This window comes from Argopecten irradians, chromosome 2 (genome assembly GCF_041381155.1).
Source record: "Argopecten irradians isolate NY chromosome 2, Ai_NY, whole genome shotgun sequence".
Classification (NCBI taxonomy): Eukaryota; Metazoa; Mollusca; class Bivalvia; order Pectinida; family Pectinidae; genus Argopecten; species Argopecten irradians.
The window spans coordinates 26,604,211-26,631,068 of NC_091135.1; the positions used below are offsets into that span (position 1 = coordinate 26,604,211).

At 36.1% G+C, this 26,858-nt stretch overlaps 1 protein-coding gene across 1 annotated transcript; it reads left to right on the plus strand.

Moving 5' to 3' along the window:
* Positions 1-59: 59 nt before the first annotated feature.
* On the plus strand, positions 60-26,580 carry LOC138314971 (NADH-ubiquinone oxidoreductase 75 kDa subunit, mitochondrial-like). The gene is made up of 20 exons (XM_069255647.1): positions 60-111; positions 9,233-9,296; positions 10,212-10,303; positions 10,625-10,732; positions 11,363-11,439; positions 12,007-12,088; positions 12,498-12,562; positions 12,892-12,969; positions 13,089-13,274; positions 13,988-14,087; positions 14,590-14,739; positions 15,336-15,481; positions 16,309-16,437; positions 16,924-16,990; positions 17,233-17,295; positions 17,568-17,729; positions 18,890-19,043; positions 19,584-19,759; positions 21,214-21,348; positions 25,949-26,580. Exons 2-20 carry the CDS (start codon positions 9,242-9,244, stop codon positions 26,096-26,098), a joined length of 2,175 nt encoding a protein of 724 aa, XP_069111748.1. The 5' UTR covers positions 60-111; positions 9,233-9,241; the 3' UTR covers positions 26,099-26,580.
* The last annotated feature ends 278 nt before the right edge of the window (positions 26,581-26,858 follow it).

Below are 26,858 nucleotides of genomic sequence, written 5' to 3' on the forward strand. Positions count from 1 at the left end.
TACAATTACACTTTTTTAAAACCGTTGATACGTTATGTAAAATATGTTATAATCTTGACTGCGGAGATGAAATATTGAAGTTCCGGTTTGGTGTCCCGACGGTTCGCCAAGGTGAGTTTCATAAAACAGAGGCAAAAACCATGTTTATGTCACAAGGATCCGTATCTGTTTCGTGTGCATGAAGAGACAGTAATTATATCTTTTCAAGTGTAAGATACATCATGTAGTTTGGACTTTTGACAGACACCTCGGCAAAATATAATTTCACCCCCCCCCCGGCCCATAGTGGCGTAAAGATTTGTTCTGTAATGTCATGAATGTAGAGCACACGCTAGGTGATTTTTGTCTTAATATGAATTTAAGGCAAAGCCTCAGAAGAGCGCAGCTACATGTAAAAGATTATAACATCATAACTCTATATTGTCTATATTTTTCTACGAGATTAACAATAAAATATTTCACTGACATGCAAATACTATCGATAGTTAGAAAGAATTCAAAACAATCCAAATGGAATAGTTCAATATACTTCAATCTTGTTTTTATCAGATGCAGAGAAAATTTGGCAACATGCCATGCTATCAAAAAATACGCGCGAATCTGTACCGTCATCTTTGGCGTCAGGTTTTGTGACGTCACTGCTGACGGTGCCGTGCGCTTGAGAACATACACAGTATATATTGGACAACTACATTTATTGCGTTGTTCTTGTATATGTGTAAATTAAAACTACTTACAGTAATTTTAAAGCGCATACTGATAACACATTTATTCTAGTACAGAAATTTCAAATCCCGTCGTGCTGATAACGAGAATTAAAACATGGCTGCCTACATGGAGGCGCGAGACTTTTCCCGCGGGACACAATTTCAAAGCCCCAAGGGGTACTGGAGTGTATTGGGATCTATATATGCCCACACACGTGTTATAGTTAGTAGGCCGCGCAGAAAGCTACGCTCTTATAGTTAGTAGGCCGCGCAGAAAGCTACGCTCTTATTATCCCCTCTTTGAATTTTGACATGGCAAGGTTTAGTTTCTTAACTTTAAAACTGTATCAAAATTTACACTTCCTGTGACAAAACAACAAACTTTCAGTTTCTAGTAGTCAGTTAATTACAGTGTATAGCTAATGCCATTCCAATTTGATTTCTTGTTCTTCGGATTTGGGAATTAAAAAGTAGGAACGAGCGAGCGATTTTTTTTCTATTCTAAAAATATTTTGAAAGCGGGAAAAAATGGAGCGAGCGAATATTTTCACGATTTTTTATTAGACTTTTATGTTTATTTTGTGATATAACACTAAATAACAGAGTTTTTATGTTAAAATGTGAGTTTTGCTGTTTTCTTCAGTGTTTTCATCATCCATAACGTTAACTGTATCAAAGATGTAAAAAAAGGAAGTATAATGTAATAAGGTATTTGTGCAGCTATTGAAAATATGCTATAACACAAAATGCTTTCAATGCATGGTATATGTCAATTTTAAGACAAATCATGACAAATTTAACATTGAATAGCAATGTTTAATACTTGAAGGGAAGTACGGAAATAGTCAAGAAAGCTATATATCTTGGTAAGCTTTACTCAATATTGTCAACAATTTCAATAATTAATCTAATTTAATATTTGATGTTGACAGAGCATTCAGCAAAAACTAACAAACTAATAGAAACAACCAATGATTATCATTAATGGAAAATCATTTGAACCAATATAACCTCATCCGACATGTACATTCTTTCTTAGTTGTCACATGATATTGTATGAAACTGACATATTTTTTTTTTAGCATGTTACTTATTTAGCTGCTCATACTTAAAATGAGATAATGTTTATACATGTAACTACAAAAAGCATAAACACAAAGGTTATTCATTTTAATGCATCAGCATTCATAAAAGAAATATTCTAAATTCATTTTTTTATGATTTTCTCATGAAACGCCATGGGTAAATCAAACGCAAACATACATATAACCTATCAACACAAAAAAGAAGGCAAATGTATTTTACATTGTTGTAGAGGTCAAAATGAAACATAAGTAACTCTAGGTTTGGATCCCAGTAAAGTGTGTAATTTACTACCGATATTTGACCAAATAGCAGATGAATCGTAACCTACAATGTAGCTGTCAAAATATATTGGCAAATGCAAGCTATGTGGGCCATGTGTCAAAATGCACACTGACCGGGTCTTAAGATATAAGGTAACTGAGGTGTTAACGAATTAGCGATTGCCATCATTTAATTGACATGCCAAATAATGCCGCTTTTCGCTCGTAAGTCGGCCAGTCAAATCACCTGTCATGGTCGCCATTTTTAATGTAAGATCGAGTGCAAAGTCTTTTAAAAGACTTGCGGACGTCGGCAAAAACAGACTGAAATCAGGACATGGCCTATTAAAAAGTATGTGTTCCTCAGTCTCTATTTCTAAGTACCACTCTGTCTGCACGTGGTGGCAGAAAAACTTGACATCTATGTTGTTGTAAAGGTTTGTAAGACGCTTGCGTGTTTGAAGAGACATAATTTAAACATCTGAGTGACCAGGAAACGGTGACTAGTAAAATGAACCCAATACAAATTTGCCTGGTTTGTCAGATTCCCGGACAAAAAATGAGGAGCGGTAAAAAAAACATTTTATTTTTATTTCATTTTCGGAAAATAGGAGCTGGAAATCAGACGAACGAGAAATCAAATTGGAATGGCCTAAATATTGTTTGATTTATAAAAAAAAAAAAAATGTTCACGAATGATCCAAGGAATCTCAAATGTTTTGGTTCAAATATGGGGTTGTGGGGCTCTGAGGTTGATACTGGTGTAACGAGAGGAAGTAATGTAGCGGCTACTCCCATAACATGACAGAACAAAAAATCATACCCTGCCTCCACTCCGTTCCCGGCAGGGTATGAATTCCACCCCATTGCCGCTAGTGTTGCAAGCCCCAATGTGATCCATATGCGCACCTCGAGACTGATAAAAATATATTTTTCGGGTAATATCCTTATGTAACTATTGTTCTGACAATTATGATCAATATTCAATTCACAAACCTTTCGATTATAATGTTTCATCAACTATTAGTGGTACAATCCGAGGCAAACATAACACATGTATAATTCTGTTCAAATATGCTGCCATGTTTGATTTACCGGAAACAGTGACGAAATGAAACACTCAACAGGTAATATATGTTTAAAAGTTTTAAAAGGCCAATAAACTAAGAATAAACATCGGGAAACTGAACAAATGGAAGTATTGTATAGAATTTAGCGAAATTTTTTTTTTAAAGTTTATGTTAAAAACTTTGTGATATTATGTTTCTTTCGTAGTGAAAAAATGTAGGTCATTCCATATATGGTACTTGTTGCCATATTTGGAGCGCGAGACTTTCTAATGAGAAGCATCATGGCGGCCAAGTGAGCCGTGTCGGAGTTGTGAGCCATTCAAAAGTGCTTCAAAACATAATTTAGAAGTGGAGGTGGGTAAATAAATAATCATTTTATGTTAAAAATGTTTGATATTGTTGGATTTAATTAAAAAATTACATGACACACATGAAATGTAACATTTTCACCGCTGGATGTTTTGCAACACTGTGGTCAATGGGACTGAATCGTAGCTCTGACGATGACCATCTGTCAGAAATCTTCCGTCCATCGTTCAGAGGTACGTCTTCGCAGCTAATAACATGAGATTTGACTGGTCAGTCGTTTTGTTATCAGACGTTATTTTGCTGACTGTCGACTCTCATTTCTGAAGGGTTATTTCTTTGATGCAGCTTCCGACGTCAGATGAAGGCAGAAGGAAAAGTTCAATAATATCAAAATTTCTTGCTCTAACAGTGATAACATTGATGTGTACTTACAGTTTAGGTATTAATTATCCCATTTATCTAGGAAAACCATAACTTGAGGCCTCATAAAATGGTATTTTAGCAGATTAGGTAATATAATTTTAGGCAAAGCCTATTTGAGAGCGCAGCAGTGAATCAATTCTTTCAGGGTTTTTTTTAAACGTGTAACTTACTAAATAGAAATATGAGAGGTAAATAAAGGATTTCCAATGGCGAAAGAGTAATCTCCCCTGACCCATCAGTCTCATTGATATTGACATGTGTTTTGTTTTTATAGTTTATTAGGTGCGCTGAATAACTGTACTGCTAGAAACCATTCATAGAATTATTAATTATTAGAATCATAGCTTTGCTGAATTACTGGCATTGAGTTTATAACAAGAAAAACAATATTGAACATAGAATACTTCTACTTTCACTTTCTGCAAAAATATGTGACTGCAGCTACAAATAATATCTCGACGTCATTCTCCGGTGCCAGGCGGATAATTCTGAAGCAACTGCTCATGTAAAACAGCTTTTAAGTTAAGATTCAGAATTAAATGTAATTGTTAGATTTGAAATTAGATAAGAATAAATTGCAAGGTTTATCTTTCACTAATGTTTTCATTTTGAATTTTTCCAAGCGTTACTTGTTTGTAATCACGCGAGAATGGGATTTTGTAATCACGCAAGAGTGGGATTTTGTAATCACGCAAGAGTGTGACTTTGGATACTGTCTTGCATGTCGCTGGATCATGCCGTGACTTCCTGTTTCCAGTTTACGAGAAAGTTTTCAAACTCTACATATATGGATGAATTACATAGAATAACGTTACCAAGACACCTCTATCACAAGAGTTCGCTCTCTGATGAATTCTTTCTGTAACATTTTGACCTAATATTAGATACGGCGGCTGGTTACTTCAAAAAACGAAACGTGAATTCAAGCGGGCAGAATGCAAGTAAAAGTAAAGACAGATCAAGCATTTTTAGGGACTTTGCAATTCGTTTTTTAGCTCACCTGGTCCGAAGGACCAAGGTGAGCTTATACCATACCGTGGCGTCCGTCGTCCGTCCGTCCGTATGTCAACAATCGACTTCTTCTCCATAACCGCTAGTCAGAATTTAACAAAATTTGACTGGTAGCATCCTTATGGGTTACTGACTGAAAATTGTACAAATAATTGGGCTGACCCCCAGGGTCCTGAGGGGCGGAGCCAAAAGGTGTCAATTTGGCTATTTCCATATAAACGACTTCTTCTCTGAAACTAAGCATGGGGTAGCACTCAAAATGCAATGCTAGCATCCTTATAGGGTGGTGATTCAAAATCATACAAATGATGCGGCTGACTCCCCGGGGTCATAAGGGGCGGGGTCAAAAGGGGTCAATTTGGCTATTTCCATATAAACGACTTCTTCTCTGAAACTAAGCATGGGGAGCACTCATAATGCAATGGTAGCATCCTTATAGGGTTGGGATTCAAAATTGTACAAATGATGGGGCTGACCCCCGGGGGCCTGAGGGGCAGGGTCAAAAGGGGTCAATTTGGCTATTTCCATATAAACAACTTCTTCTCTGAAACTAAGCATGGGATAGCATTCATAATGCAATGGTAGCATCCTTATAGGTTGGGGATTCAAAATTGTACAAATGATGGGGCTGACCCCCGAGGGGCCTGAGGGGCGGGGCCAAAAGGGGTCAATTTGGCTATTTCCATATAAACGACTTCTTCTCTGAAACTAAGCATGGGATAGCACTCATAATGCAATGGTAGCATCCTTATAGGGTGAGGATTCAAAATTGTACAAATGATGGGGCTGACCCCCCGGGGCCTTAGGGGCGGGGCCAAAAAGGTTAATAAAGCTACTATTTTCATATAGATTACTTTCTCTCTGAAACTATGTATTGGATAGCATATTTGTATTGTATCTATATCATTATATGGTTGGGATTCAAAATTAAACAAATTATGGAGTCAATTTTGCTAATTTTTCTGATTGTAAGAGTCTTTGTGATTTTTGAATCACTAATTACTAAATTACAGAATTACTAAAAGAAAAAAAAAACAGGTGAACAATACAGGCCCTCTGGACTTCTTGTTCTATTTACCGGCCGGATTGCTTTAATCATGAAGTTTTGTCTGGGTCATGAAAGTTTACGTTAGGAGATGTAAATATTTGTTTTAGATGGATTTTACGGCTGATTTTGTCAAAATACTTGTTGATTTATGAAAAAGAGGTAGATATTTGACATTGTTGATGATTTAAATATGATTTTAACGTTTTATATTGTCACAATCCAAACTTTGAAAATGTTACCCTCAGCATTGGTAAATGGCCTATCGGAAGTTAGAGGTTAGACACGACGTAATGTTTCAAAAGTGTCTCGTAGTGCTATACCTCTAACATTGTTGGAGTATGTAGCGGCCAGACAGGGATTCAAACCTGGGACCTCCGAACACTAACTGAATGCTCAACTGCTGGTCACTGCTGATCGACCAAGTCCAATCCTGCTACACTCGCAATGTATTAGCTAGTTTCTCTCGAGTTGGGCACAACCCTGCATGTATATAACATTTACCCATTTTAGTAATCAATAAGTTACCCAAATGAGTAGCTCAAGATACTATGGCCTTAACACCAGACTTAACGTTAGACATTATGACAGATAGATGTCTGGTATAGGGCCTGTCTAAGCTCTGGCAACATGCTGTAAGTTCAGTGAGATATGTAGTATCGTAGAATCGAGAAGAAAAAATAATTGCAAATATGCACAACACAGATATACCACAGCTTTCCAATATAATATGCCGATCAATGTAACAAGGGAGTAGAAAATATAGTGGCAAGACTGAAATTTGAACCCAGGACCTCTGAATACTTTTCGGAGAAAACGACGTGAATTGCTCTCACAAAACAATGACGTAACAATCGATATCTACCCACAAGGGAGCTAACTCCTTAATATGCAAAGACGGAATATCTACCGACAGAAATACCAGGTCATTAATGATAAACCAAGTTCAATCTTTTGTTCAGAGGACATATAAAGCTCAATAAACCAGCTACATGTACAACAAATAGTGTCAGGAAATTTTGATTAGTTCCTCAATTTTTCACATCTTATACCAGAAACTTATATCTCAGGTGACGGACGATGTGAATTCTAGGCAGCGATCGTGAACGGTGCTGTTTTGGGCCTTGTCCATGTGCACATATGCATGCGGCTTCTGCTACACAATTAATTATAAATTCACAAATTAAATGCTTATGTTTAAGAGAAAATGATTGAATATATTATCTTCAGGAAACTAAATACTTACCGATTTCAGCTCGTATAGTTCGAACTCACGATTTTTTCCTGAAGATTAATTTCGGATAATTCGAACTGGTCCATCAATATTTATTTAATTTTGTTCGAACTAACTGAAGGTTTACAGTACATATAGATATTGGAAATGCCTTTATTGTCTGTGCCTATTACTACAAATTTAAAGGGACCTGTGGTTGAAAGACATTTTTTTTTTTTTCCGTTTGTTCGTTTTGTTTCATCTGAATAAACTCAAGTTCAAAATATCATGTTAGAGTGTGAAATCCATATGATGCTTATCATCAATTGCAAGATATTGTTATTTTTTAGCTCACCTGGTCCAAAGGACCGAGGTGAGCTTATGGGATACCGCAGCGTCCGGCGTCCGGCGTCCGGCGTCCGGCGTCTGTCGTCCGTCAACAATCGACTTCTTCTCCATAACCGCTGGTCGGATTTCAACAAAATTTGACTGGTAGCATCCTTATGGGCTACTTACTGAAAATGTACAAATGATGGGGCTGACCCCCGGGGGCCTGAGGGGCGGGATCAAAAGGGGCCAATTTGGCTATTTCCATATAAACGACTTCTTCTCTGAAACCAAGCATGGGATAGCACCCATAATGCAATGGTAGCATCCTTATAGGGTGGGGATTCAAAATTGTACAAATGATGGGGCTGACCCCTGGGGGCCTGAGGGGCGGGGTCAAATGGGGTCAATTTGGCTATTTCCATATAAACGACTTCTTCTCTGAAACTAAGCATGAGATAGCACTCATAATGCAATTGTAGTATCGTTATAGGGTGGGGATTCAAAATTGTACAAATGATGGGGCTGACCCCGGGGGGCCTGAGGGGCGGGGTCAAAAGGGGTCAATTTGGCTATTTTTCATATAAACAACTTCTTCTCTGAAACCAAGCATGGGATAGCATCCATAATGCAATGGTAGCATCCTTATAGGGTGGGGATTCAAAATTGTACAAATAATGGGGCTGACCCCCCGGGGGCCTGAGGGGCGGGGTCAAAAGGGGCCAATTTGGCTATTTCCGTATAAACAACTTCTTCTCTGAAACTAAGCATGGTATAGCACCCATAATGCAATGGTAGCATCCTTATAGGGTGGGGATTCAAAATTATGCAAATGATAGGGCTGACCCCCCCGGGGGCCTGAGGGGCGGGGTCAAAAGGGGTTAATTTGGCTATTTCCATATAAACAACTTCTTCTCTGAAACTAAGCATGGTATAGCACCCATTATGCAATGGTAGCATCCTTGTAGGCTGGGGATTCAAAATTGTGCAAATGATAGGGCTGACCCCCCGGGGGCCTGAGGGGCGGGGTCAAAAGGGGTCATTTTGGCTATTTCCATATAAATGACTTCTTCTCTGCAACTAAGCATGGTATAGCACCCATAATGCAATGGTAGCATCCTTGTAGGCTGGGGATTCCAAATTGAGCAAATGATAGGGCTGACCCCCGGGGGCCTGAGGGGCGGGGTCAAAAGTGGTCAATTTCCATATAAACAACTTCTTCTCTGAAACTAAGCATGGTATAGCACCCATTATGCAATGGTAGCATCCTTATAGGGTGGGGATTCCAAATTGTGCAAATGATGGGGCTGACCCCCCGGGGGCCTGAAGGGTGGGGTCAAAAGGGGTCAATTTGGCTATTTCCATATAAACGACTTCTTCTCTGCAACTAAGAATGGAAGAGCACTTATAATGCAATGGTAGCATCCTAATAGGGTTGGGATTTGAAATTGTACAAATGATAGGGCTGACCTCCGGGGCCTTAAACGGCAATAGATGCGAGGTCAAAAAGGTCAATTAGGCTACTATTTTCATATTATTCTTTGCTCTGAAAACCTATGTATTGGATCTAGAGTATCAATACACAAAATGTGATTCAAAGTTAAACTGGGAGAAAAACCAACATTGTGATGAATTTGCCTCTTGTCATTGTTTTTCCTGCTAAAATGGAGTAAAAATCGCCTAGATACCTGATCATTGTGTCACTTATTAATATGCCGGAAAACACTATGTAGATCTTTTGATGAATTTGTTGTAATTCCTGATCTTGTGTTTTACTGCAGATAAGGAAAATGCTTCGGCTGTGGAGCACTGGCCGAGCCCTTGGGGCCCGAACAATTGCTGCAGGTAAGTAGCTACTGGTACTATTATTGTAATTAGCCTGATATACTTGTGTACAGAATCTTTATGGCCACAGTGTCACAATAAAGCGATGGTGCACCTAAATAAGAATGCCAGGTCAGTTGGCAATAGCAAGTACACAGGTAGACATTCACAAGTAAATTCAGGCCAATATTTCAAGTCAATTTCAGCTGAAAAGAGTGAGCTCGAAAAAGTCAGTTCAGGGTCAAGATTTTGACTGAAGATCTTTTTCATACTGTACCAATTTGATGTGAAATTCAGGCAAATTTGACAAATTCACCTGAAGACATTTTGCTTGTGAAATGGCAGATCACAAATTAATAAATTGTTTTATAAATAAAAGTGATCTACTGCTCCAGATATAGACTACATGAAAGTTTAAGAAATCATCCATCAGATGATCTGAATGCTATTTATTATGAGATTATATAATTAACATAGCATGTGTATATCTTGAGTCACCGATTGTGATGATGACTAGTGCCAGTGCACATGCCCAGCTATATATTGAGGTGACAAGTAAATGAAAATATCATATTATAAATAATCCTGTATTAAAATAATACAGATAATTCATTAAGCGGCCATTAATGGCATTTCAGTAAAATTACTGGAAGAAAATATACAAATCATCTAACTACAATATTCATATATCAGAACTTTGCTTTTCCATATAAATTGTACACAGTCGCATGTGTAAATATAGTGAAGTAGAGATTGTAGATCATTTAACAAATCCCATGATAATTGGCAATAAAAACAAACACTATTTTTCAAATAAAGATATTCATTTTTAACAATCATATTAATGTGTATTCCATATAATCCATATACTAAGTCCTGACATGAAGATAAGTTTGAAGAATATTTTGCTGATCTATGATCTGATATTGATTTCAGTGCGATGCAGCAGTTCTGCAGCTCCAGAGAAAGTGGAAGTTTTCGTTGATGATAAGCCAGTGTATGTAGACCCTGGCACTACAGTATTACAGGTAAATACATTTCATAGAGATTAATGGTACAAATCACTGGTAGATTGTAATGGAGAAGGCTCAGTTTGTCTGATGCTTGGAAGGTTATAATTAATTTTTGATAAACCAACTTTTTTCATGTGCGATTTACTTTTGCATGTAATTTTCAAATTCGTGAAAGTTAATCTTCATGAACTTGAAATTGAAATCCCAAAATTGAGTAGCCGTAAAAGAAAGTTGGTTTGCATTATCTCTTTGTGTTTTACAGCATTCTCCAAAGAAACTTTATAAGAGGATTGTACCGCCACCTAACTACTTATTCGTAATTCATTTTATCTGTAGGCATGTGCAGCAGCAGGTGTTGAGATCCCAAGGTTCTGTTACCACGACAGATTGTCCATCGCTGGGAACTGTAGAATGTGTCTTGTAGAAGTGGAAAAATCACCAAAGGTAACTCAGGCCTTATAGAATTAGTTGAAACCACAGCAGAGCTGAAATCAGGATATATATTGCTAAAGAATATTATGATGACAGGAAATATTGAATTTATCTCCCCTTTGATCAATAGAAAAGGAAAATACGAAATAATTGTGACAAAATATTTATTTGTTCAAAACTGTTTGGGACGTAGTTAAAGTGAATAGTCGGGCAAAGAAAACCAGTCTAAATGCGTTCATTGGCCTTCCAAAAGTTCTCACATATTAATACGACGGTCAAGTTCTGCTTAGTTTCCCAGTTCTGACCATTAAAGTAAAGAAAAGTTGAAAGCATTGAAAGCGAGGCTGCGTGGAAATGTAACCATGGACATAGTGAGCCAGGAGGACGTTTTAGAATTTCCATACTTTAAATTAATTTCTTCGTATGCAGACAGATTTTGACGAGAGATTTAATTTTTCCATTTCATAAGAAATTATCCTGGATACATTCACACCATTTTACCGACTTTAGCCATCCTTGCCCGACTGTTCACTTTAAGTGTTCTATCAATATAAAATACTGAAAAAAACACTTCTTCTTAATACGAAAAGTTCTTTTGAAACAAAATAAAAGATTTTGATGTTATTATTTAAATGATTACAGCCCATTGCATCATGTGCTATGCCAGTGATGAAAGGCATGAGAGTGAAGACAGATTCCCCTGTTACCAGGAAGGCCAGGTATGCTACAGCAAACACTTACTATTAACAAATAGCATATTCAGGCTTATACAGATTTTCTGTCTCTAAACACTGGTTCCATATTGGAATGCAAGATTAAATTTAGATTCTTGTTACACAATTGCAAGACTACAGGTAACTTCAACTTTTTAAGGTGAAATTGAGCTAATAAGCATTTTGAAGATTTCGTTTTAATCAGATTGGTGCTCTGGGATCTTCAGTTGGTCAACGCTAGATATGTAAATAAAAGTTATTGATAAATTGTTTTTTATTTTAAAATTCAGAAGATTGATGATTAATTTTGACTTCTTTGTAAAGCAATATTACAAATAGCTTAGAAACTGATATTGAATAAAGTATTTTCCCCATTCTCAGAGATTATACTGTAGTCAAAAATACCTTGTGATCTTGTCCTAATAATCAAACAATGCATCAAGTGAATCATTCATTCTGAAAACTTGATACTGGAAGGAACTTGATAATTGGTTCATCTTTATAATCAAAATGTAATCGATGAACTTAATTTGAAAACTAGAAATTAGCATCTTACAAATTCTACTTGAACAGAGAGGGAGTGATGGAGTTTCTCTTGATGAACCATCCACTAGACTGTCCGATTTGTGATCAGGGCGGAGAGTGTGATCTTCAAGTAAGTTCCTTACACTCTTATAATGAGAACAACACTGCATTGAACTTGGGATAACCAGAAAATGTGGTTTGGATAGGAATAGGTAAAATTTTCACATTCCAAAATAATTCAGATCTAAATTATGTAATATATTAGGTCGATGTTTTCTGTTGGAAAAACTTGACGAAACAACTGAAAATTTGTGTGGTCTAGTTGGTAATTCCATACCTTTTCATAAATTTGAACACCAGCTTGGTGAACGGCAAATGTGACATCAGACAATCTAACTTTCTGCTTGGGCATATTTTCTTACAGATTATCAGTTCCAATATGAAACTTGTTACATGAATGGTTGATATTTTCTCAAAGGTTCTTTAGTAACTATTGAAATATCAACACCAGGATACTGATACTTTATTCTTTTGTTCAGGATCAGTCCATGAATTTTGGCAGTGACAGAAGTAGATTTACTGACATAAACTTCACAGGCAAACGGTAAGACAGATCTATTCATGTGTTATGACACTCAACCTCATGTCTTCAAAACCATACAATTTACTCGATGTAGCTCACACAAACACCAAAATATTCTTTAAAGATGAAACGTTTTCTAGAGAAATTAGTTAAGAGAAACTCACTTTTTAAATTTCAGTTTAATAAGAAACCCTAATCTTGGTTCGTAGATGGCAGTTTAAAGATGAATTTATTGTTTTGTCACATACTAAAACTTATTTTCAGGGGTGATTTATTTTCAAGTATTTTGGAGGTGATTAGAATTGCTACAGAAAAGAACCAGGTTATAAATTGATTTTCATCTTTTTCAGAGCTGTTGAGGACAAAAATGTTGGCCCACTGATTAAAACCATTATGACCCGTTGTATACACTGTACTAGATGTATAAGGTAGGTAAAGTTTTGGTAAAATCCTTTTTAAAGAGATTTTTGGAGAATACATGTTTCCTTTCTTTAGTTTTACCATTTAAGCTCCAAACATAGCTCGACAATTCTTTTTACAATACCAGATTTGCCAGTGAAGTAGCTGGAGTTGATGACCTGGGAACTACGGGTAGAGGAACAGACATGCAAGTGGGTACCTATGTAGAGAAAATGTTCCAGTCTGAATTATCGGGAAACGTCATTGATCTGTGTCCTGTGGGAGCTTTAACATCGAAACCCTACGCCTTTACCGCCAGGCCGTGGGAAACCAGGTAAAGAATTCCACTTCAAGAAAAACAAACCAAAATCCATTTTAAAATTACCGTAATCAAACTCCTCATGTTATCTAGTCAAAATTTAATTAAATTTTCACGGCTACTAAATATTTTATTCAGCTACCAGGTATATATATGTCGGTGGTTACTTGGGACTGTTAGCCTCTGGTGGTTTGTTATTTGGCCGTCACCGTGCAGACGGCAGACAGAAAAAGTCTTAATTTTACGACATAAAGTGTTCATTTTACTGATTAAATTGAAATTCTGATGAAAGGTCCTAATATTGAAGATTAACACTGTCAAAAGCACACATACTAATTCTACCGAAACTTGTTAAAATTAACACTTCTGCTGTTATTTTAACAACTTTCGGCATGATTAACACATTTGGGGTTACCAGTGATATGATAAACATAACGACAACAGATCAGTCTTAGCTCTTAACTTCTTCAGCCTCTTTAGCCTAATGAATTGCACCCTTTAAGAGAAATAAGTAAGAATTTCAAAATTATTCTTTCTCTTTACAATGTCAATTTTTGCCATAGTCATTGCAATGTCAAGATGAAATATAGAGCCGGACTGTGCAACTTGTTCATTCAGTCAATGACAGCAGATCATTAACAATTTGTTAAAGTACATGTATTCTAAAATACATTTGTTTTTAATTCATTTATCGATTCCATCAGAGCTTGGTATTATTTTGTTCACAGGAAGGTAGAGAGTGTTGATGTAATGGACGCCTTGGGCAGTAACATAGTTATCAGCACACGAACCAACGAGGTCATGAGAATTCTCCCTCGCATGAATGAGGTACTGGACATCAAAAAACTTTTCAGAACTGGTATTTTATTGTCGCAATAAAATTTTCACATTTATTTCCATTTTTATCATCATATGGTAAAAATCATAAATCAGGTGATGGTAAAAATCATAAATCAGGTGAATTAAGTCTTTCTTGTATTATTAAGACACTGTGACATTTTAAAGATATGTTATGTGCTATTCAAGGTATCTTTGTTTGTTGATGTAATATTAGTTTACAATTGATCTGGTTTTTTTCTCAGTTATGATTTTTGGAAAATCATGAAACAATGGAATTCTCTTTGGTATAAATGAAGTAAGTGAAAGTAAGAATCAGATTAGGATTTATTTTATGTAAGGGATGCTATAAATATCCGTACGATTTCCATTGCTTGTGATCCTTAATGTTTTAGAATGAAAAAAAATTTCAACTGAAGTATGTAATTACTATGTGAAAGAAAGCCCTATCTTTAACAAGCTTGAGATGATCCCAGTTTTATGGTATTTATAGGAAATCAACGAAGAGTGGATCTCTGACAAGACAAGATTTGCCTACGATGGCCTGAAAAGACAGAGACTAACCAGTCCATTCGTTAAGGATGACAGTGGAAACTTAGTGGCTACAAGCTGGGAGGATGCTTTCCTGGCTACAGCTGAAAAGGTTTGTATTTCTCGTGATGTAATAATCTCTAATATGCGTTGGGAGGAAAAAACTCGTACAAGCCATTAGATCAATAATACCGTATTTCAACGTAAATGATAGACGAAATAAAGGCCAAATGTATGTGGAAAGTTTTATGTCAGTCAGCCAGAGGGATCGTGACACCTAACATGTAATGATCTATGTCAAACAATTGAAAGAAGAAATTTACTCTAATTTTCCGATTTCCTCTTTCTTTGATATATCTAATACACAGGGAAACTTCACATCAAGTCTGCATATCAGTAACACACTTAAATTGTCAAATTCAATATGGCTACAATCCTCAATGCTGTCTTTTTAATTGTTCCAAAACGGAACTACCTGTAAAGACATGCAGATCTTGCAAATATTTGAGAAAGACATCTTTCGTCCTTTCTGAGAGAGTGACACAACATTCAAAATGACTGTTCTTTCTAGATCATTCACAAAATCCAAGAAGAACCTACGTATGAAATAACAGAGATCCTCTCAGTACATACTGAGAAATGATGATATTAAACAAAATCCAAGATGGCTGCCTGTAGTATCATAACAGTATTGCTTTTCCGCTTCAGTTGGCACAGGTGAGGGGAGAAGATGTGGCTGGTATTGCCGGAGGACTCATGGATGCTGAGGCCCTGGTCGCCTTCAAAGATTTTCTGAACAGATTAGGCAGTGAAGGATTATGTACAGAGGAAATTTTCCCCGGGGACGGGGCAGGGTAAGTACGTTGTAGGGAGGGAATTTCCAGTGGGTACGGGGCAGAATGAGGACAATTTCTGTAGGAGAGGGGACTTTTCCTTAAGGCAGGGCAAGGTAAGGACTGTCTGGTTAAGATATAAATTCCTTTCTGGATGAAATGGATGGGTAAGATATGTATTCTTTTCTTGAAGACAGAGATGGGTAAGATATGTATTCCTTTCTGGAAGATAGGGATGGGTAAAATATGTATTCCTTTCTGGAAGACAGGGATGGGTAAGATATGTATTCCACTCTGGAAGACAGAGATGGGTAAGATATGTATTATTTTCTGGATGACAGAGATGGGTAAGATATGTATTCCACTCTGGAAGACAGGGATGGGTAAGATATGTATTCTTTTCTGGATAACAGAGATGGGTAAGATATGTATTCCACTCTGGAAGACAGAGATGGGTAAGATATGTATTCCATTCTTGAAGACAGGGATGGGTAAGATATGTATTCTTTTCTGGATGACAGAGATGGGTAAAATATGTATTCCTTTCTGGAAGACAGAGATGGGTAAGATATGTATTCTTTTCTGGAAGACAGAGGTGGGAAAATATGTAATCCACTCTGGAAGACAGAGATGGGTAAGATATGTATTCTTTTCTGGAAGACAGAGATGGGTAAGATATGAATTCTTTTCTTTAGGACAGGGATTGATGAGAACTTTATTTTGGAAATCTTTTATTTCGTAGACACTGGAACATAAACACATCTTAGCTGTGTTTATGTTCCAGTGTCTACCCAACAAGGTTTAGTGGTTGATTTAAATAAAAAAGATATAATATGGTTGTATTTCAGAACTGATCTGAGATCTAACTACCTACTGAATACAAAGATAAACGGTGTGGAGGAGGCCGACCTTATTTTGCTGGTTGGCACCAACCCTCGGTTTGAGGCTCCATTATTTAATGCCAGAATGAGGAAAAGGTAAGGATAGAATGTTCTATGTGAGAGTAAAGTTTGAAAAGGTAAGGACAGAACGTTCTGTGCGAGTGTAAAGTTTGAGAAGGTAAGAACAGTATGTTCTTTGTCAATGTAAGGTTTTACTGTTGTCTTTGCTCTCTCATAACTCAAAGTAAAGCTTGAAAACAGTACAGTAACTTGTAAACCAGATATCACTGGACCTGCATATTTAGCTGGCATAGTCAAGATTCCAGCTTATGCAGGTTTTAATCACTATAAAATTTAAAGGAGGGAAATGCCATTCATTTGTGCCGAAATACACATATTCCAGCTTAGACAAGGGCCAGTTTTGAATAGTTATACTCTTTATATGTAAGGATGGTTGACCTGCTTTTAAAACAGACATGAGCAGGAATTTTTTCTTGATAATCAGACAGCTTTAAAATGTTTTACTGATGCAAAATATAGGTGAAAAATCAATTATTAAAGATAATAATGTTTATTTTATAGTTGGATCCACAACGACTTACAAGTTGCTATGGTTGGATCTAAGGTTGACCTTACATACGACTATGAAGTAAGTACTTCTCTCATTCATACCAGGGGAAAATCATAATAAATGTTATTTCATCCACAATTTTCTATAAATTAATTCTGATGCAGTGGAAACATTTTTTTGCTGTGATTTTACACCTTATGAGACTAATGCTTTCAAATATTTAATATATCTAATATTTACTAGATAATTGTCTATAGCCTTTTGTTGCTGTTGACAAAAGCTCTTACTAGTTACGATATGCCTATTCTACACTTTTTTAGCATCTTGGGGACTCAACTAAAGTACTACAGGACATTGCCAGCGGAAACCATCCCTTCTGTGAGGTAGGTAAATAGAGGTATAATCCAACCCTCCTACGCTTCAGGAGTTTAGGACCAGCAATCTCTTGAGTTACTCAAATCCTTTCAAGTAACTAAAGTTCTGGTTTGTTTGGTGTTAGGTTAAAAGGTGCAAACAGTATGCTTTATATAATTAAGATTCCATTACGCACTAATATTTATGTGGATATTCAACCCCTGAAATCTGAGTGCATACCACAATTCAAAAGTATCGGCATATATTGAATTGAGATAAAGTTATTTTGGTAAATTTCCAGGTCTTGAACAAAGCCCAGCGACCAATGGTTGTAGTTGGTAGTACTGCTCTACAGCGTCCAGACAATGGAGCTATCCACGCCGCTGTGTCCTCCATCAGCCAGACAGCTCGAGCCAACTCCAGCTGTGGCGACTCCTGGAAAGTTCTCAATGTCTTACATAGGGTAAGTAGTGTTTCTACTGTGTCTCCTACCAACATTTTCCATTGTATAACTATCCATGAATTACATAGGTTCATTTTCTGTTGTTTTGTTTTATATCAATGTACATATAAAATGTTCATAGGTATTTCCATCCTCGGTAACCCAGACGATATATAGCGTAAGTGTAGCGTAGCGTAGTGCAATCACCCCTGGGTCTCCAACGATGAGGTATTTCCTTCTATGTTTTATATAGCTATATGTATTTTGATATTGGATCTTACTGCGAGTAATACTGTAAACCATCTTTAATTCACGTGCGATTTACTTTCACGAATTTCGCAATCGACTAAAAATCGCGAAAGTTATTCTCCGCAAATTATTATCAATACATTTGTATGGCTGTAAAGAATGCTTTGTTAAGATGATCATATTTGTTCAGATTTAAACTATCTATGTTCAAACTAAATAAATAATTCAGAGTTCAGTAAAACTAATTCAAGAACGCTACCATCCGCATGAGACGGTGTTTGTGTCGGCCTCCATGATGCACCATATGGAAATCATTTTCGGCGCATTCGTTCCGTTTCGTTCAGGAGACAATAGGGATCACTTCAGATCCGCAGTTTTTTTATCTCAAGTCTCAGAATTTTGAGTTATTGATCTTTTTTAACTATGTAGTAGTAGATATTGTTTGTTTTGTTTTAACTACACTAATACCGACATGTTTACCCAAAGACAACTCAAGGCATACTGATCGTTGCCAATACTGGGAGATGCCATTGCTTATTTGTGTGTGATCGTGAGTTCTATTCTGTCATACTGTACGTGTATGTATAGGAATTAACACTTAAGCCTATCACAAATGAGATACATGTACCTTATACAAACGCAGGTACATGGCTAGTCCGTTTCACACAAAAAACAAAAAAAAAAGGATCTGTTATACCTTATAAATACTTTATTATGTCTGAAACAGTAATGAAAGTAGAACGAAAGTCTGTTCCGCAAAAGTTAATCTTCGCGAACTTGTTTTGAAGCGGAAATTGCAAAATTTCCTAGCCGCGAATAAAAGTTGTTTTACAGTATGCTCAGGCTTCAGAGAAAACATTTATGGAGGTTCACATTCAGAGCTGACAAAGCCTGATCATGTTGAAATAAGTGCTGAGTATATCCCACTACAGGTTGCTGGACAGGTGGCTGCACTAGATCTAGGGTTCAAGGCCGGTGTTGACTACATCCGTCAGAACCCCCCTAAAGTGTTGTATCTTCTTGGAGCTGACGAGGGAGCCATTACTCGGGCAGACCTACCTAAAGACTGTTTTGTGATATATCAAGGTAAAAGAGTAGTTTTCTAGTGTAGTTAACCAGTGTTTTATAGTAACCAGTGAATTGAAAGACTTATCTGGTGATATGATTATGAAGATACTCAAGGTGTAATTTGAGATATTAAAGTGTATACAGGTAGCCAATCCATTGAAATAGATTTAACTGCAAGATTCATTTGGGATAAATCAAAATACAAAAATAAAGTTAGAAAGCTTTAAAAGACCATACATTCCATGTTGTTATGATATAAGCAATGTTTAAGATAAAATGCTGAAAAACACTTTCATTTGAACAACATTTAGAAATATTTTTAGGTAAAGGCCTATTTTCCCAAAGAGCTGACAGCTTGATTATTTTATTTCAATGATCCAACATGCGCTTAATATCTACATGTATAAGGATGACACAAACCCACGTGTCAAAGTTTGTTGTTATTATAATAACAGAAAGAAAATCATATTTCTTGGTATGGAGAAAGATGAAATATATTTGTAAAAAATGTGATAAATGAAGTCTCGTACAGAGAGAATTATTTACTCTATTATCTAGGTCACCATGGAGATATTGGTGCTTCCATGGCTGATGTCGTTTTCCCTGGAGCTGCGTACACCGAAAAAGACGGAACATATGTAAATACAGAAGGCCGTGCTCAACAGACTCGTATGGCTGTGTCTCCACCAGGACTGGCCAGGAACGACTGGAAAATTATCCGAGCTCTATCAGAGGTAACCCCATCATTCATGTCCCCAAGGATTGATGAAGTAGTTTTAGGCATTAGATAACCTGGCAAAACTTTTAAAAGTACTGGAGTACTCTTTTTGACAGACAGTTTATAAGGCAGTTGAGAAAGAAAATTTCACTTATCGAGTCATTAAGCTAATCTTGAATACTATTTGAATCTTGAATAACTGAGCCATACCGCTCTGCTAGACAGATGTATTTCCTCTTGACTTGATGAATTACTGGTAGATTCAATTCCTAGTTAAGGAAGTCATTTTAGTTAAATCAGTCATCTATTAAAGTTAATATTTCGGTATTTCTTTGTAGGCATATCAAATTTAAAAATGTAGAAAAATTAAATGTCGTTATATCATTATCAGATTATCCTTGATCATAATAATAAACCTTGAAACTTATGTTTTATCAAACATGGGATAAACTTAATACCTAATACTTGTATTTTGATACAAGGATGACACTGTTCAATTTGGTTAAAGGCACAATTATACATACAGACTTTAATATCTACATTTAATATTATAAGTCCTAATAAGGATATTTCTATGTATTTCTATGTGTTTATATGTGTAATTATCTCAAGTCTGGTGAAGTAACACATCCATATTCATTACCAAAATTAAAGCTTATACAGTCTAAACTCGTTATCTCAAACTCGCTTGGCTCGAAATTCCGGATGAGTCAAATTAATTTTGAAGTCCCGTTTATTCCCTTCTTTGTATAAATATTTTAAGATTGGATGACTTGAATTTCAATTGCTCGAAACTCCTGTTAAGTAAAAGTCAATTCCTGGTCCCTTGAACAGATATTCAGCGAAAAAATAGCCGCTATCTCAATTTTAATTTCAGTCAAAATTTAAAAGAAAAAAGAAAAAAAAAGAAAAAAAACTTATGTTAATATACAATGTATACAAACAATTGGAATTCACCTCTGGTTTGTCGTAAGGCTTGTTTTTATTTGTTCAACTACTACATTTTATATAAGTTTGTTGTATACCACTGAAGTCAGTATACCATCTACGGGAAATCAGGGTGCATGCCTATTATTGTGACAATCATATTACCGTAATTCAAGTTTTGTTTTGTATTACAAAAATCAAAAAATATCTGAAAACATATAACCAAAATGATTTAATACAAACCTTATCACTTGGAAAATCATAATAATATGCTGATCACGGTAATAGGCATGTACCCGGCTGTAATAGTCATCAGATAAAAACCGTTTAAAAAACATGTTCTGATCAAACCTAATGACATTACCTTTGAGTCCAATTCCGGATGAGTCAAATTATTTTCGTTGGTCCGTTGAAATTCGAGATAACAAGTTTCGACTGTATATTCTTCTGATGTAAATGTCAGGTACTTGTTTGAAGCTTTAACAATTAAAGATCTATTCGAAGTATGAAGAGATCTAAAGCCCAATTCGTCAATATTTGCAGGTCTCCGGCTATCCTTTAACATACGACAAACTAGAAGAAGTACAAGGCCGTCTGTTCGAGGTGTCACCAAATCTCATTAAGTATGGCGATGCTGAGGAGGCCAACTACTTCAAACAAGCACAGGAGCTGGCTCAGGTATGTAGCTAATCTAATCAAACTTCATTCTAGATTTTCTTTCTTTGGGTGTAATTAATATCCAAGGCTTTTTGTCTTCCACTGAAATTACTGTTAACCAGCTTTCTTTCACATCTGACATTAAATTTTGTGATTTCTATGCCAAAACAATTGTGTGAGGATTAGAATGAGGAAAAGGTCTTTAGTCCATGTCAATAAAATATTGGTAAAACATTAGATTTGTTGAATAAGTGAATAATGGTTGTGTAATGATTTTAAGGGAATATTCCATATATTCACAATCTTGGAAAGTGATTTCCATTTATTTAATGAATAATGTTAACAGAAAAGTTGTCTGAATGAAAATGTTTATTTTCTGTTCTTAACTTAAATTTTAACTTCACTTTTATTTGTGAAAAGAAACATTTGATGCAGAGTACATCATTCAAGCACTAATGTGACGTAGCACTTAATGCCTTACAGCCGTGATACCCCAACTGAGAATGACGCGTGTATATAAACCCTTACTGCTCTACCGCTGACTTGTATCGATGTATGGAATGAGTGTACTGTAACCGTGTTATTTATAGACTAGAGTACTGTAAAAAAATCCACATGTAAATTGGTACTGGATGCTATGCTCCGGCCTCTCATCCAGCTTAACAAAACTGAATGGCTAGTTTAGCTTAACCGATCTATATATCATCAACAGTTCGTCTGTACCTACTTAAAAACAAAACAAATATTCTTCAAATTGCATCAACATTCACTTGCCAGTCTTTACTTTAGATATTTTAACAAATCTTCATATGTCTAGTAAAATTGCATATGAAACTCTTTATTAGATCTAGTAATGGTCATTACTGACGCCATGCCCCTATAACCTAACGCCGTGCCCTGTTTGTCCCCGGTACAGTTTACTACACTACCAAAATACCAGGCAGTGGCTTGATTATTAAGTAACCAAAAGAGGTGTGACCACTCCCTGACCCCCTGGACCGTCACCCCAGGGCCCTAATTAGCTGCCTTGGTCTAGGGAAGGTCTGTGTATAACGTAAGCTGAAGTCAAGGAGCCGATCGGGCAGCCTAGAAAACAATCAGCTGGCCTTTCAATAAGTTTTATGACTACAGCTAGTGAGCATTACTCCAAAAACAAATACTGCTTACCGCCATGTGTCCCGTTTTTAATGTTTAATAGGCCTATCTATATCTGATGGACGTCACAAGCTTTGCAATCGTAATGGCCGCCATTTTGGTCGTATTGTTCTGAGATCCGGAGGTATTGAATTTCAGGATTTTACTAATATTCACGTTTATAAAAATGAAAACAGTATTATTATTTTTAATATTTCGGTGTGAATTCGTTTTTAAAAAAAGATATATTAATAACAATAAAATTATTAATAGTAAAGTAATTAAAAAATGAATCAAATTAAAAAGAATTCTTTTTTTTTTCTCTATCAGATTAAATTAAAATATTTTGAATACTACTCTAACAATTATCTGTATTTTCTTAATTTAGTGCTGGTAAATTTAGAACATTAATTTGATTAATTATCCATTATTATGAGACATATCATATTCAATTCAATACAGTATTTTTAATATTTCAATAAAAATATATATTAAAATAAAGGTAATTGGATTGAAATAAAGGAATACATTTTTTATTTTCCCCATTCTTTTAATTAATATAAATGAAATTTAGATCTTTCTTGTGAATCAGTTATAGTCATGATCATATAATCGGCAGATTACGATTTCCAAAGACATTTTTTCCACTCAGAATAATTAAAAAGATGTCCTAATATTACTTAGCAACTCGGAGAGTTTAAAGCATTTAAATGATATTAAGTTGAACTAGAATTAAATAAACAACAAGGCAGTTTTAAAGATTTCCCTTGTATTGGAAGTCGTAGATATAACCTTTGTGCCCCTCTGATGATTATTTATCGCGGTCAAGGTGCCCTTTTCAAAACCCAGCACCATGCCTTTTTTTTCCCTGTGGGAAACACTACAGCTGTGTGCAAAAAGTCAAAACACATGTGGGATTTATAAGATGGGTCCTAAACTGTCCTATATTTAGGATTTTCAATAAGTGGTCTGTAATATTATTACAGCAAAACTACAAGGTTAGTGGCATTTTTAACCATACTGTTATATATAATTAGCCATCAGCTTGGATCTGGTTAGTGATTACCTACAAAATGTAGTGAGTTCATTCACAATGTGATTATTGCAAGCTAACGTATCTGCTATCCGATTGCTCTTTAAAGTTTGTTAATGATCTCAAACATAGAAAAAATTTGTGTGTCAGTTTTAAGTATTAAACTAGATTATAATATTTTCAAATAGTTCTGATAACTATTCATGTGTAATATCTCCAGACATTGACATGTGTACGGAGTACGGCGGACTGCCAATGTTTTTGACATGTTCTGCAAGGTATATTTCACTGTTTCAGTTACGGTGGCCAATAAAAGAAAACAAACACAATGCAATTATATCATGTTATTTCTTCTAAATACAACACTTTTCAGGTCATCTGACCGTGCGTCGTGCGTAAGACTATTTATACAAAAGCTACTCCTCCTTAACCCTTGAGCGGATTACATCCATATTTGGTGTGAAACATCATTGAGGAAGGACAATCATATTTATATAAATGAGCCTGGTCCGACCCCTAGGGGCTGAGGGGCGGGCCCAAAAATGACAAATTTTCTTAATTTTAGCTTTAAAATCCTACTCCTCCTTCATCCGTAGATGGATTTCATCCATATTTTGTGTGAAACATTATTGGGGGATGGACAATTATATTTTTATATAAATTGAGCCTGGTCCGACCCTAGGGGCTGAGGGTGGGGCCCCAAACGGACAAATTTTCTTCTAATTTTAGCTTTTAAATCCTACTCCTCCTTCATCCTTGGATGGATTTCATCCATATTTGGTGTGAAACATCATTGGGGAAGGACAATCATATTTTTATATAAATGAGCCTGGTCCGACCCCTAGGGGCCCAAAAGGGGAAAATTTTTTAATTTAAGCTTTTAAATCCTACTCCTCCTTCATCCTTGGATGAATTTCATCATATTTGGTGTATTTTATATAAATGAGTCTGGTCCAACCCTTAGGGGGCCCCAAAAGGGCTAATTTTCTCAATTTTAGCTGGCCCACTTCCTGTTTTCAGATTTCAGTCTCCGATCTCAATGAAAATAGGTCTATAGGGGTTTAAATTGACGCCGAACAACATGCAAACATTTTCATAAAGATTTTGGTATTCCAAGATGGCCATGGCTCACTTCCTGTTTTCAGGTTTCAGTCTCTGATCTCAAGGAAAAATTGGTCTATAGGGTTTTAATTGATTCAGAAGGGGGGAACTTTAGGTGAGGATAATCATATTTTATGAGGGCCGAGCTAAGACCCATGGGGATATAGCTGCCAATATTGGTAGCTCTCAAAGACTTGTAGGACAGACAATGTTGTCGTCTTTAGAGCTACAATTGGTGCCTATTACTGCTAATGGAGCAAAGTAATGATTATGCAAACCATTATAAAACGTTCGTTGGCATTTTATCGTTACTTGTTTGATATTGCCAACCTACTAGGCAATAACACTGAAACAACATAAAATATCAAATTGTCATCGATACATTATTTTTTTTTTACTTAATACATATGGAGGTCTTTCTGAAGGGTAGTTTATACGGCAAGTCCACAAGTTGTGAATTTGACGTCTTTAGAGCGGTACGGTAGATATAAAGAATGGTAGTTATGTTAGTTTTGGACAAAAATAATATGTAAATGCATGTATACGCATAAAAATAATTGGAAACCTACAAAAAAGTATAGAAAACAGTGCCCGAGTGATTTTCGGAGGCAGTGCTCCACTACGACACATAGGGACCAATTCATACCCGGTCCGAAAGGTTTAGTAGCTATAGGCCGGGTACGTATATTCGTTCTAATGGGGATAGTATGGCGGATGTCCAAAATGGAAGCTTTGCTGAAATTTGGCTTTAAAATCTGACTCCTCCTTATATTAATCCGTTAATGGGTTACAACGTACCATATATGGATGAAGGGCTACCAAGTTTGTTCAACAAATGACATTTACCTATTTTTTGATGCAAGTTGTCAAGCATTTATTGTGAATGCTTTGCAATGAAATTGCCACCTTTATAACATTGAATTTGTGGTTCCCCGGACATCATTTTTCCCCGAATTTCTGAATGCGCAAAAACTTTTTTCAGCATTTTTAGCCCTAAGAAAAAAAATGCTTGTGTAAAATACACTGGTGTGTAATTTACACAAGTTTTTACGGTATTTGTAACAATTACGATTGTTTTTGGTACAATTGATGAAGCCAGAGCGCCCTAGATTTACCTGTGGATTGGTGACAGTACTTGAGTCTATATCTATAAATATCTATCTACACTCATTCAATACATCGATACAAGTCTGCGGCAGAACGGAGAGCGGTAGGGGTATATATACACGCGTCGTTCTCAGTTGGGGTTGCACGACTATAAATGAAGTTTGCATATTGAACTATTATAAAAAATTTTTTAGAAAGTCAAAGGACCCGAATTAATATCTAATAAGAACAAAAATTATTTTTCAGCTTGCCAAAGGACAACTTGACAGTGCTCCTCTTACTGCAGATATTAATATTCTCAGCGAATTCTACATGACGAACTCTATCAGTCGCGCGTCACCGACTATGGCAAAGTGTGTTTCTGCCTCAACGGAAGCAGCATCAAGCAAATACTGACGTTTTACTTAAGCCTGTTATGTAAATAGGACATTATTGTATTTTCTAGTGATTTGACAGGAGTTTAAAGTAATGTGTTAAATCTAAACCTGCTAACTTTCAATTCCATTACATTTCAATGTTTTAATGGATTTTACATGACTTGTACTCTCCTGCAAGGAAAGATTGTTAAAGGTAGTTGGAGAAAATATACAGAGGAGAGAAAAAGAAACCATACATGTACCTCAAACATCACCTGGCGGGCCTCGCATCTGGACCTTGTACGTCTTCTATCAGAACTCTAACGACACCTAGTGGGTCTCTTACTATCAGCCCGTCTCCGATCAGTGCAGTCACGTCTCGGGAATCAAGATCCTTGCATGTTAATCTCGCAGGTCTTCCTGAGCATTGTAAATTAGTGTGTGTGATAAAAAGTTGCTACAAATGCCAACAATGTTGTACTATCATTGTTCTGAATTGAATAAAATGTGTATGGTTGCCAAGTGAATTTAACCTTTTATATTCCACTGTGCCTATATGTACTGGGGATATCCTTTTTGAAAACAACGAAGTTTTGAGACCATTAGGCTCTACATATGCCTCAGCATTACATCTTTCACTCAATAATGTGTAAAACTTCTGACAGCTAACAGGTCTCTGCAATTATTGGTATACATGAAGCCTTCTGCATATTTTATCTCTGACCTTGATTGAAGGTCACATTTATGGTTTTAAAATAACTTTAATAATGTATACAACTTTGAATGGCATAGATCTTCAT